Raw genomic sequence first — 13045 nt, 5'->3', positions numbered from 1 at the left:
TGATGGTGAGAACAACGAGAGAGCAGAGACGCCCTCAGTAATACTTAAAGAGCGTAAATAATTTATTTGAAGATTCATTAAACCCACAATAATGAGACTTCTACTACAGGAAAGATCCAGTGGAAGAACTGCAGCAGGAAAGACTGATACAGTTCATAGTACAGTGGGCAGACACATCCATCGTACCAGGAGCTGCAGGTATGTCCTGTCTTATGATGTATGTCTATACACTGCTCTATTTAAAGGAGTTCAAGCCTCAGGCTGATGAACAACTACATCATACCAGTCTGTCATAGGATACATATGAGTGATATTTAAAACTCAGGTGTGTTTAACCTGGGGTGCCCATTGTTTCTATTGGTTACAATAACAATGTGACAACCTCAGACATGAGCAGTCATGATCAGACAGGTTGTACGATCTAAAATTGCTGACTCATGTTTCCTTTCCAACGTTAACACCTCCTGTCATAGAAAGTGTTTATATTAATTCACTGTGCCACATATTCAATGAACTTGATAAATAACTTGATGAAAAAAAATCGTCAGAGAAAATGCTCCTTCTTATCTATATATACATGTCTACTCATTAGATAGAGCTCTACAAATGTAGGCTACTCAATACAACTGTTCTGCCAGAAAATCTACTTTGATGATGTGCATAATGTTTTCTGACACTGTCATAGAGGTGTTTAATTACTGAGAGGTGGTGGTTGTACTGAACCACATTATATTGAGGGATGTTTCTAAAATTCTGCCCTCATCATGTATGGAAATAGAGGGGACAAAAAAAAAACACCTCTCAATATAAAGTAATCCAGTACAACACTAACCTTAATGATGGCCACCAAAAACAGACCATTAGAAACTTAAGGACTGTCCAGTGAGTGCATAACTAATTAGTGTCCCCATAATACATATATATAAAATACAATTATGTTTTCTCAAAGTAACTATTCAATATTAAGTATATTATACAAAAAGGATAGATACAAGAGCTTATAATATCAACATATGCAGTAAAAAAGAAGAAGAAGAATTACCTTGGTGAATACAGTGTCATTATGACAGATAGAAATGATGGTCAAATCTGTGTTGTAATAAACCTGAATTATCCTTTAAGTCACAACCTTGTTTCTTTGACTGTTCGAGTGCTGCCTCCGACTTCACTTTATCACATGATGACAGCGATGACAGCGATGACTGCGGTGACCTTGTAACTGAGCGATTGCTGGCTTGTGAGGGGGCTCATAGGTGAGGAAAGAGAACCAGCGACGCTCTCCTCTCCCTCAGCAAACACCAGACAAGGTGTCCCTGACTGTGTGGTGTACTCCCAGGGGCGACTGTGTGAGACACTGACTGTGTGCAACTGTAGTCAGATGAAAATCCCCAAGACAATTCAGAATTTCTCACCTCAAATGTGCTTCCTGTGTTGTCAAACTCAGGCGGCACAAAGGAGCCTTCTGGATCATCTGCAGGTCAAAAACAAACCAATTAACTGCACCAGTAAACATCACATACATCATAATGTCATCAAGAGGGAAGAAACAGTGCATCTGTGGTTTGATGTGAACACTCTGATCTATAGCCATGTCAGCTCTGTGCTGTAACCTACTTGCTAAGCATCCACTGTAATGAGATGCAAATCAGGGACTATGTATCCCCCATACTGAACCACAACAGTCCAGTGAGCTAGTGCAGCCGTTTCCCTTTATTCGCATAATTCATGTGTCAGAGATAATCCCTGACAAACAAAACGGCAGCTATCTGCAGATCAGAAGCTGAAGCAGCCACACAGGAGCGGCGCCGCAGCCTCCCCCTCCTCCTGAAATAGGCCAGAACTCACACCGGCTATAAGCAAGACACACACACAGATACATGAAAACTTCACTGTAAACACACTCCGTCAGTACACTCCCTCAGCTGGACCCAGGGATGGAGACAGACAGAGAGAGAGAGAGAGAGAGAGAGGTTGAACCCAGAGTTAGAGGAGCGGAAGGAAACAAGTAAAGTGGGTCATGACAGATCTGGGTTTGTCTGTTGGAGTCATGATATCCTCTCGCAGGTGTAGTGAGTGAGGCTCGTCTCTGTTTCTCTCAGTTCTCCTCCTCTCCTGTCTCCTTACCTCCTCAGCCCTTTTCATCTAATCTTCTTATTCCTTAACTCTCCTTGCTTCCCTTTCATTTCCTCTCCTCTTTCCTTTCTTTTCCCCTTCTCTCCTGTTTCATTTCCCTCTCCTTCCTGTCCCAATCTGTCCTTTCCTCTCTGGTCCTCTCCTCGCTTAAATTCATCTCCTCCTTAGCCTTTTTTTAATCTCATCTTCTTTTTCCTCTTTGTTACTTCCCCTTTTCCCTTCTTTCCCATTCTTCTCCTACCCTCTATTTAATTCCTTTACTTTCCTCTCCCCTTTACTTTCCCTTTTCCTATCCTCTCCTCACATCTTTCCTGCCCTCTCCTGCTCTTTTGCTTTTTCATGTCCTTTTTTTCTCCTCTCCCTTCTTGCCTTTCCTTTCCTCCCATGTTTTTCCCACCTCGTCTCCTCCTCTTCTGTCCTCTCAAAGATGTTGACAGTTCAAACAAACACGAAGGAGAAAGGGACACACGGGAGAACAAAAGGAGGACGAGGCATTTAAACTCGTTGAGGTCGGGAAGAGCTGTAATCCAGTGAAACAGGCAGCGAATAAGAGAGGGAAAAAAAGACAGTCAGTGACGCAGTTGCCTCCAGGGTGATGGTGAGAGCTTGGTGAGTCATGTATGCCTACAGCATTTTAGCACAACAGGTAGTATGAGCAGAGCAATATCATTGTTCCAGCACACTCTCCAAATGGGCTGATTATACAGAGCACAGTCGGCCCCCTTTCATCACAAATGGAACAATTTGCACCATGAAAACCTCCCGGGAAAATGAGCAGTTCTTCTTGGTCATCATGGTATGAAAACCATCAGAGGACATGTTGTCTCTCTGGCTTGGCGTTTTGGCGCTGCCAGATTACCCACAGTCACGTACAACTGCCTTCCTGTTATTACTGCAGTAATTAATTAGCTGAAATGAACTCTATTGATGAGTCACTGTGGCAACAGCTATTCTCCCTCAGATTCATGACTACAGCCCTCAAGGTCACTCTATTATGCAGCCTCGCATGGACAGCGTTTGTGTGGGAGCACGGGATTGGCTGCCCAAGCGTGCGTCAGCTTGAAATTTCACCGCTACCACACAAAGAGCTCAAATAAATGGAATCAACAGGAACTGTGCAGCAAGTAAAGCAGAGAGCGTAGTGTCGTGATTCATGATACACATGCACTGTGCTCAGGACGTGTTCGGCAACACGAGAAGGGTGATGTGGGCAGCGCGGCTCCGTTCTCCATCCACAGGATGAATCATAGTCAAAGGTCTGAATGCAATCCAATAAAGAAGAGAAATAAATGAGCCTGTGGAGGATTTGAGATGACAGAGTAATCAAAACATCGCTTCATGGTGTCTCTGTTACTAAAGATCTGTGCAGAGATGCAAAAAGGATACAGCACTTTAAAGGATGCTGTGTAATGTGTGTGAGCGTGTGTGTGTGTGTGTGTGTGTGTGTGTGTTTGAGCGGCGCAGGTTGACTGCTGATAGGCTAACCAAGCTGTTACCACAACAACAATCCCCCTGGCAACTCTAACACTGCTCATCTAATCAATGCCTATCAATTTCGGACATTTGGCACAGGGCATGGAATAAGTGTGTGCAGCACTGTGTGTATGCGTGCACGAGTGTGTGTTGGTGATGAGGTACAGAATGAGGAAGGAAAGACAAAAAGATTGGAGACTAGACTGAAGGATAATAACTCCTGAGAGGACAACTCTGTCTCTCTGTGTGATGTACAGGACTGTGAAGGAGAAGGACGTCTCGTGTTCAAACCAGAGCAGACCCGCACACAGATCCACTGTGACACTGAGAGGCTGCTTTCAAGCAGGAATTAGCAAACTGATACTGATACATATCAGAACGACAAATCACTGAAGAGCAAACGGTGGCTTCTCTCTAAGTCAAACTTAAGCTGCTAAAGGACGACCTCATATTTCAACTCCCAGCAGTTTGATCTAATCTCTTGTGTATTCACATCTCTGTTTCAAAATAAAAACCTACTACAGTTGGACCTGTATAAGCTCCAGCAGTCAGCCTGATGAGCTGCATGTGGGATTTAACAGCCTGGCCATCTCCTACATAATGGCTGGGAGTCAAATCCAATATCTGAAAATACAGTAATATGCAAATTGTCAAGCAAGCAGTAGGAAACAGTAAAGAGTGTCAAGTACAGAAAAGTAGTAAAGTACAACTCTAGGGGTATAAAATGTCTTGAAACTGGTTTAGTTATTGTAGAAATAGAGCAAATATCTAAATAACAGTGTGTCTGTGCTGTGGACTCACCACTGAGCTGCTCCATGAAGCAAACATTCCCATGGGCATTGAAGGCCAGTGTGTCTGGTGTTATACACAGGGTATGGAAGAGGTGGGAGGGTCTGATGCTCTGCAGGGCCAGAACACACTCGGCACACACTGCCCACACCTCCTCCTCAGACAAACAGCTGTCCCGCAAAGAAAGGATGTCTGCCAGGGACACATTCTCCTGTGGACACACACAAACAAACACACACACACACACGGGGCAGACCTGATCTGAATGAGGGCTCTGGCTCAGTGTAGTGTTTGTGTAAAGGAAAATGTTAATGAGGAACTCTCTCTGCTCTTTACTAATTACCTGCCTTAAGTTAACCTTTTGTCAAAATGTTCCAATATAAGCTTGTAGCTACTGAGCTTGTTCATCCAGTTGTTTTAAAAGCACCAGCAGACAGAAGGAGGCAGACTGAAACTAATATGGGCTGCACGTGACAGAATCTAAAAGCCTCCAAGTCAAGTCTGACTACAACCACTTCAATATAATGAGTCAGCTGCTTTGTAGAATTTAATGTAGTGAGGACTCTTTGCAGAGGATACCATATATTTTAATGTAGAGCGAGGGCAGAGCGTTCACGTTGTCCTACCTCACCATGAGCACCATCAAAGTTTTCAAATCCCTGCACTTAGCTTCATTTCAGGCAGCTGCCTCATGTGGAACAGGTTTATTAAAATGTAAATACAGCGCGTGCAAATTGAGAGTTGGGCATTAAGGCTCTGACCTCGTTAATCTCTGCAGCACAGAGGGATGTTCAGGAGTGAAGTTCTATCTGAACTGGTGGAGGCCGTGGTGGAGGTGAGAAAACTGACATCTTAAAGAGAACACCTTATTGCAAGAGGTGCAAGGGGTTGGACAATTTACAATTTTGTTTTATTTTATAGTTTTGTATCATACCAATACTTGTATATTATGATTTACTACATTTTCCAGACATTCAAGTCATAACTCATCTCAGTGTGTGTTTTGGCTAATCCACTGAATCAAATCTCAGACACATCATGCAATACTGCCACACTCTTCTGCAGTGGGTCTCAAAGCTGGCAGCTAATGGCAAGGTTGCTGTCAAATAGAGGACTGCTTGAATACTCTGTAAAAAAAAAATGTTTTGCTCAGCAATAAATCTGAACTCTATTCACTCCAAGGCTGAGAAACTCTTTCCCTCCTCTCCTTTCTGTATGTTTCATAATGCTGTTTGAGATCGTGTCCTTGAGGAACAGCATCTTTCTCCTTGGAGCTGAGAGACGCAGATGTTTCTCCTCAAAAGTCCTAGAGAAGTGATCCATTGTCTTCTTTCTAGAAACTGCCTCTCTTTTATAAGACAACATTTATTTCAGCTTCAGTGAGAAACAGTGGGTGTAAGCTGAGCAGAGGTAAATCAAAGAGTTGTTTTAAGATGCAGCAGTAGGAAATAAACTGCCTGTTGTTTGATGGAAAATTACATCTGGAAAATTAAATCATTATCATAAAAGCCCTGGAAAAAAAACTTAATTGTGGAGCAAATAAAAAATAAATGCAGGTTCTGCTCGTAGATTCACATCTTAAACTCTGCTTTAAAGTGAGCACAGAGAAACCTTCACGCTTCAGTAGATGGATGTGAAAACAACCTTTAGTGTCAAACTCTGCACACACATCATTCTGCACAGTGAAGCTCAAATATCCACATAAAGGAGCAATAAGTAAAACACATTTCTGAGAGGAAGAGGGGGTTTAAAGAGGGAGCGGCCTCTGTATGAACAGTTTATCAAAATCTGTGCACGTTTTCTATCATCTGATCTGTATTAAATGTGCCGCAGAAAGCACAGTAAGCCACATGACTTTCCTGAATTTGCATGTAGGATTCACTCCAATATGACATACATGTATGTTGTCTAAGCCCAACTATGACACAAAGAAAAGCTGACATGCTGTATACAGTTATCAGACTTTAGACCTTAGACCTTATCTTGAGACATTTATGCCATTTTCACTTGTAGGACAATTGTAGACTAAAATTTCATATAATTAAGCCACATATTTAGTGGAAATGAAAGTCTTAAAGGTCCCATGTTGCAGAAAGTGAGATTTCCATGTTTTTTGATGATAATGCAGGTCAAGGTACTATGTAAATACTGCCACAGCCTGCCTGGACCCAACCTTAAACCAGGCTGAAGGCTCCGGTGTAGAGCTGATTTTGATCATCTGACCAACCATCGTCACTACAGGTGAGTTTTACCAAGAAAGACTCAGATCCTCTCTTCTGATTGGCTGATTGACCTGTCGTTACTAGAGCTCCAGAGAGAAGTCTGAAAGAGATGTAAAACTAGACTGAGATCGTTTTTGGTTCTTAAAACCACAAATATATCTTCTTATTGATATCAAAATGTCAAATAAAACACCGGAAAACAATAAAATATGGGACCCTTAATTTGAAAAACAGTGAATGCCCCTGAAAAGTTCCCTAATTTTGATGCTAGGAACAGAAATCCTGAATAATATTCCGTAGCAAGGGGTATTTGGTATGCAAAGTACATGACATCACACTTTTCTCTACATACCCACATGAACACACTACATCATCTGTGATCCACTATCACCAAATGGCCCCATTTATCCAGCAGACGCAGTGATCTCAGAGATTCCATGCAGCGTCCTGCATAATGCTGCGGTCTGGTCATTACAGGATCTTCTGTTCGCTTTGCGAGTCAACACAAAAGCTGGCCTGAGCACAGCTAGAGGGGTGGACGTGGGGTGTGTGTGGTCTTCACAAAGCAGCAACTGTCCAAGACTATATCCAGTACTTTAATTACCATGAACTTGACATATTTTTTCTTTCATGACATTTATAGCAGAGCATCTCTCAACAGGAGATTATTTTTACTCTAACTGTGAGAGTGATAAAGTCTTTACACCTGGAGTCTGTCTGATATTCAACAGCTCCGTCATCTCTGACTGGCCAGAGATGTGTCCATCTGTTTGGCTTTACGACTCTCTTGACCCTTTTGTAGGTGCAGTAAAGTTGCAGCAGATTGTGAACAAAGCACATTGATGTGTTCTAGTGGGGTAGAGCACAATTACAGGGCAGAAAAGTGCCATTTCAAGCAGCAGCAGCAGCAGCGGCCCCATAAATAGACAGTTTCCCTCGAGAACAGTGCAGGGGAAAGCTAGAAGTCTCTCTCACCCCCCTCAAGTTAAATATGCTGTCCTACATAAGTTTGCCTCTGAGCTCCAAGGTTCTGATCAGACTAGTGGTGTTCTTCCTGTGTCTGTAATCTGGGACTGAGAGAAGTGAAGGAGCGTGCCAGTTCTGTGTGTATTTAAGAATTAAAGGACTAAAGGACAGGTCTGTAACTGTAAGTTGCCCATGGACTGTTACTTGCTGAAATCTTCCCTCCTGTTCATACCGCCCACCAGGAGGTCACTGTAAGTGATGGGGGACAAAGTCCACATTCCTCCTCCCCTGCAAAATGTATTGCAAAGTTTATCTGAAGCTAATAGGACACATGGCAGTCAGATGAAGATAAATAACGTTAAAATCTTCCAAAGTTACAGTCTTTTTAGAACAAAATTACCTCGTCATATCACTAACAGTTCAGTGCAGGGTCTTAATTTCCTGTACGAACAGGAGGAATGATCACAGCAAGAACAAACTGTTTCAATGTACATAGTGACACCTGACGATTGATTTAACACAGACTTGTGAACTTAAAACACTGAGTGAATTATTGTATTGTACGATCCTTTCTAATAAATTACATGTTGAAAATGTCTACGATGACCCTACTAGGTGGGTGGGGTCACAGAAACAAAAGTTCATCATCATCAACTCATCTATATTCCACCATTTAGGTTAATGGTAGAATAGAACTAATTCATTCAAATATTTCCATTTTTTGTAACGATACACCTCCACTGCTCTGCATTTATTTGACAGAAAACTCAATGAGCTCAGTACAGTACAGTGCAAAAACGCATGTTGTTGATGTCTATGAACTGTTTGCAGCTCCACTAAACAGTGCTGTCCTCTTTAAACTTTACAGATGGTCTCTTTTAAATAAATGTCTGAGGCTTTTGTCCTCATCTTTTCTACCATAATAATCATCTCAGTGCCCCAGATTTATCTTGTGCCGTTCAAATCTTCTAATAGTCCAAGGTTCTGAAATCTTGTGCAAGTGACTTTAAATCCTCTGCAGGTTGAGTAAGTGTCAGTAAAAATCCTCTTCATGGCCTATTTCTCAAAGTCAACCACCCAACTCGAACTTAGTGTGACAGCTTGGTAGGACCTGGAGACGGTATCCACCAGCTGGTCTGCTTTATATTTAAACCTAATGAGTAATTTACCCTTCGTCCTACATCTAATTTGCAATCAATGAAAACAGTCACTCCCTAAGTCATGATTAGCCTTATATTTGAAATGAATCATAATTGTAATAATCCCAACTTCTTCAAATAAAACCCACTGTCTCACCTCATCCTCCAGCAGCGGAGGCAGATGTTCCACATCATAATATCCGTCTCTGTCCTCAGCCTTCCCCAAGTGTGTGAGAGCCGCATCACTCCCCGGAGTCTCCATTGCAGCAACTTTGATTCCCTCAAGTAGTGAAGCGAATTTCGGCCCAGACAACAACAGTGTTGCCAGTCGAGACAGATGGCATGCCTGAGCTCCCTCGGTACACCGAGCACACCCCGGGGTCGACTTCTTGCTGCAGTCCAGCAGTCAGGCGATGGTCACTGCGGGACACTCGGGTCCAAAAACAACGCAGGAGGAAACGGGGAGAGCGCAGCAATGCGCCGGAGCCGAGCGTCCACAGCGTGCTGGAGGAGGAGGCGGTGGTGGCGGGGGGTGATGGCCGGTGTTTGAGGCTGTCATGACTACTACACTTCCACACACACACACACACACACACACAGGCGACACACTGAAGGCGAGCACGATCTGCAGCTTTCTGAGTCCTCCCCTCCCGGTGGAGGAGTCGGTGTGGGCAGAGTGGAGGGTGCCGCTGTCTGGATGCCACAGTTGGCTCCACGCCTCCGTTCACAGTGCTGTTTGTGAGTGACTCATATTCATCACTTAGCTCCTATTAATCCCTTCGTATTCACCAGATCTGGCTTTGACTGGACTGTTGTGCCATTAGTATGAGCAGTGAGCTTCATTATTCCACCACGCTGCACACACTCAGCGGCCACCATGAGCAAATAGTCTGCGTTTACACGACAGTTCTCAAAATTTACCACAACAAATATACATCACATATTTATTTAGTATAAGAAACTGTTTACTTCATGCATGGCACTCATTAGAGCACATACCTCCACTGAAGCCAAAGAGTTCTACATCTCCTTTGTTCTGAAGTATAGTTTTATTCATTTAGGCCATTTATTGTCTTTAATCCTTACACCTGTGTGGTTTTATTACCTGCTGTGTGATATAATGACGTCAGCATTACACATGGCTAATTTTATTAGTTGCCTGTTGCAAGAACCCTCCACCAGATCCAGATTATTATACAAAGTCCTAGATGTCAACACCATAAACATGTCAGATTTACATTAAGATTCAAACTTTTTTTCAGAGAAAATTACAAAAGTGTCAAAAAAAAGCCCTATCTCGCAATGTTAATGTGGTACAAATGTGAATGCAAATGTACATAATATAAAAAAAAAACTCCCAGGTGGTGAGACACTGCTCAGTGTAATTGATGTCAAACACAATCATCGACAGCCCCCAGCAAAGATGAGTCTGTTTTCATAGTGTGGCCTGAAATAACAGTGAAGGGTGGCACAACGTCATCTCATCCCCATGGCAGGATGTGCAGGAAAGATCTCTGCGTTTTGTAAATACTCAGCTACACATCAATCAATTAGTGTTGCAGTACAACTGACATTTAGGTTATCAAGCTTATTTTGTGGAAGTATCAAAATAAAAAATAAAAATGTGGGATCACCCAAAACCACTGATTTCAATCACTGTGTAAACATTTCAAAAGGTGACCAAAGGCAAATATGTCAAAGACAAACAAATTTTGTATTTAAACTCTTTGTAAACTAAATGTAAAAGTAATTTTGAAATAGTAGTTTGGACTAATAACTATTATTTTTCATGCTACTTTAATATTGATATTGTCATTCAAACACACAAACCAACAAAGAGAACCAGATCTTAAAGACAGTAAATACATGACATGGTTTGGAAGCTCCTCTTCATGAGCCCATTCATTAGAAGGGCTGGAGATAAAACACCAGAGCACTTCAGCCATCAGTAACTTCAGTCATGATCCTGTGTTTAAGGGCATTAGGCAGTGAAGTCATAAAAATCAGCTCCAAATTAAATAGTTGACTACTGGACTTCAGCAATCACTACAGGGTTATCTACGAAGGTAATTTAGGAAAAGCAAAAAATAATAAACTGTGTAAAACAAAAGACAGAATTAGAAAATGAAACAGCCTTTCCCTGCCAACTATACATAGGACATAAGTTTGGAAGCGCAACAGAGATGGAGGCTGACAGAGAAGAGCAGAGAGGCAGAACAGTGAGGATACTGCAGAACAGACTGGAGAACAGATTGTGAATCCAAAAATGACAACTAGTGGCATTTTTTAGGGCTATGTAACGGACGGCTCAAATATTTCCTATCATTGGTTTATGACAGTGATAAAAAAAGACCATTTCATTTCAAGACATTTAAAAACATCTACTGTTATTTATACTATATATATATATATATATATATATATATATATATATATATATATATATATACACTATATACAATATACTGTTCAGCTGAAAGAAATGATTTGCCATCTAATATCTTCAAATCCCTAGATTTTAGTGTGAGGTACAGTTGTGAATCATCAGCATAGAAGTGACAGATGTTAGACTTTCTTATGATGTTTTCAAGAGGGAGCAGAACAGAGCTGTCCCCAAGATGGATCCCATAGGTGACAGGGGCAGAAGAAGAGGGAAACTGACCTGCAGCCACTGACAATGTTTGAGATAAAGATTTAAACCAGTTTAGTGCCGTACCCTCATTACAACCCTCTGTTTGAGACGAGTTGAAAGGACGTCATGATCTACAGTGTTCAAGGCAGCATCAGGAACCAATAAAACCAGGATGGCATTTTCCCCAGAGTCAACGGAGAGTAATTTCTCACCCTGCAGGGCTATGAACCCTGGTTGAAATGGCTCAAGAATCTCATTGGTATTCAGGATACCATTGGCTGATACTTAAACATTTAGCATGGAGATTAGGATTTTTGAGCAAAGGCATGTTTAAAACATTGGGACAGTGCCAGAGGCTAAGCAAGAGTTAATAGTAGCTTGAATGCTAAACCTAGTTATATCAACAGTTATAACCCTTATGATATAGGACGGCACAGCATCATGGGGGGAAGCTGTGGGTGAATGAATTAGCTGAGCCCCCCCTAAGCAGTGGGGTGGGGTGTCAGAGAGAGGAGAAGAGAACAGTGATCTAATGTTTTAAATTTTTTCTGTGAAAAACTTCAAAAACTTCTCACAGACATCCATGGATGCTTCAACATCATGAGAGATCCGGGGAACTTTTAGCACTGAACAGAATTTTAAGTCAGTGAGAGTTTACTGATGATCTGAGACAAATATTTTGCACTCGCTTTTTTGGAAGCTCAAAAAATCATAAACATATCTTTATTCAAAAATTTTGCATCATAAAGGTTTTCCATAACCCTTTAATTTACGGGCTGTCTTTTCTGTATAGGCTACCATTAATAGCTATAGTATTGACATGTAGTCCTCTATCATACCAAAATTACCTGTATGTTTACATTACACTTAACAAGCAGTGGAAAAATAATGACAGTGACATTTCATGGTACTTACCTTGTCTTCATTTAGTATTTGGAAAATATTTAGGCTCTATATTTTATCCAGAGGGGTTTCTATGCAGGCTACACTTTACAGGCCATGGGAAAAGCCATTACAGGCAAAGTTCCTGTTACCATATTCTTCCTATTACTTTGCTCTTATTTCTGTTGAAACTAGTCATATATGTCAAAGAAACAACACACCACACTCTACAGGCGGTGGAAAGTAATTTCAGCGGTCTACCATTCACTTTTAGTGAACAGCTGTTGCAGTGGCGACAACTCTTCTTGACTTATTGAAAGGTAAGACTGGAAATTACAGTTACATCAGGTTCATTCCACTGAAAGCACTTGGCTGTGGTGAAGGAACTGCCTGCTGCATTTATTTTGGGTGACAACAATATTGACACGCTGACGGCTAATATATGAGACCTCGTTTTACCTGCTACCAGCCAGTCCTTACAATGCAATAAGGGATGTTAATGCTAAAGATATTAATAGTAGCTTATACATAAATGACCCTCCTGTCTTACCCTGTATGTGGGCTATAACTACTTACTGTAACAATTCCCATATAACTACCAACCAACCCTCTTTATTCTACTTCGATTTTACTCTGTAATTACCCGATATTGGACAGAGAGCAGAGGGTCCAAATAAGTACTTGGTTGTTTGGTTAGGGGACATTTGTTGTCATGGTTACAATAGTAAACACTTGAGTTAGTGTCTCCCATAAAGCCAGAATCATAAGTACCACAGCTGCCAGAGAGCTGTGTCAATTCTTTTTGTATT

General features: G+C 41.6%; 1 protein-coding gene across 1 annotated transcript in view; it reads right to left on the bottom strand.

The window, feature by feature from the left end:
• Window positions 1–9448, bottom strand: part of LOC139623236 (kinase non-catalytic C-lobe domain-containing protein 1) — a 41470-nt gene extending 32022 nt beyond the window's left edge. Inside the window, exons 1-3 of the mRNA XM_071481292.1 lie at window positions 8880–9448; window positions 4408–4606; window positions 1413–1471 (exon numbers count right to left, since the gene is read on the bottom strand). Of these exons, the coding sequence (XP_071337393.1) occupies window positions 1413–1471; window positions 4408–4606; window positions 8880–8984 (363 nt within the window). The 5' untranslated portion in view covers window positions 8985–9448. The remainder of the gene's footprint in view (window positions 1–1412; window positions 1472–4407; window positions 4607–8879) is intronic.
• Between the last annotated feature and the right edge of the window lie 3597 nt (window positions 9449–13045).

The sequence above is a fragment of the Trachinotus anak genome, unplaced genomic scaffold (assembly GCF_046630095.1).
Source record: "Trachinotus anak isolate AG129_WGS33_773 ecotype Australia unplaced genomic scaffold, CSIRO_AGI_Tana_v1 ptg000007l, whole genome shotgun sequence".
Taxonomy (NCBI): Eukaryota; Metazoa; Chordata; class Actinopteri; order Carangiformes; family Carangidae; genus Trachinotus; species Trachinotus anak.
Note: the sequence above shows the minus strand (reverse complement) of the source record. Positions and strands in the feature narration are given on the sequence as shown.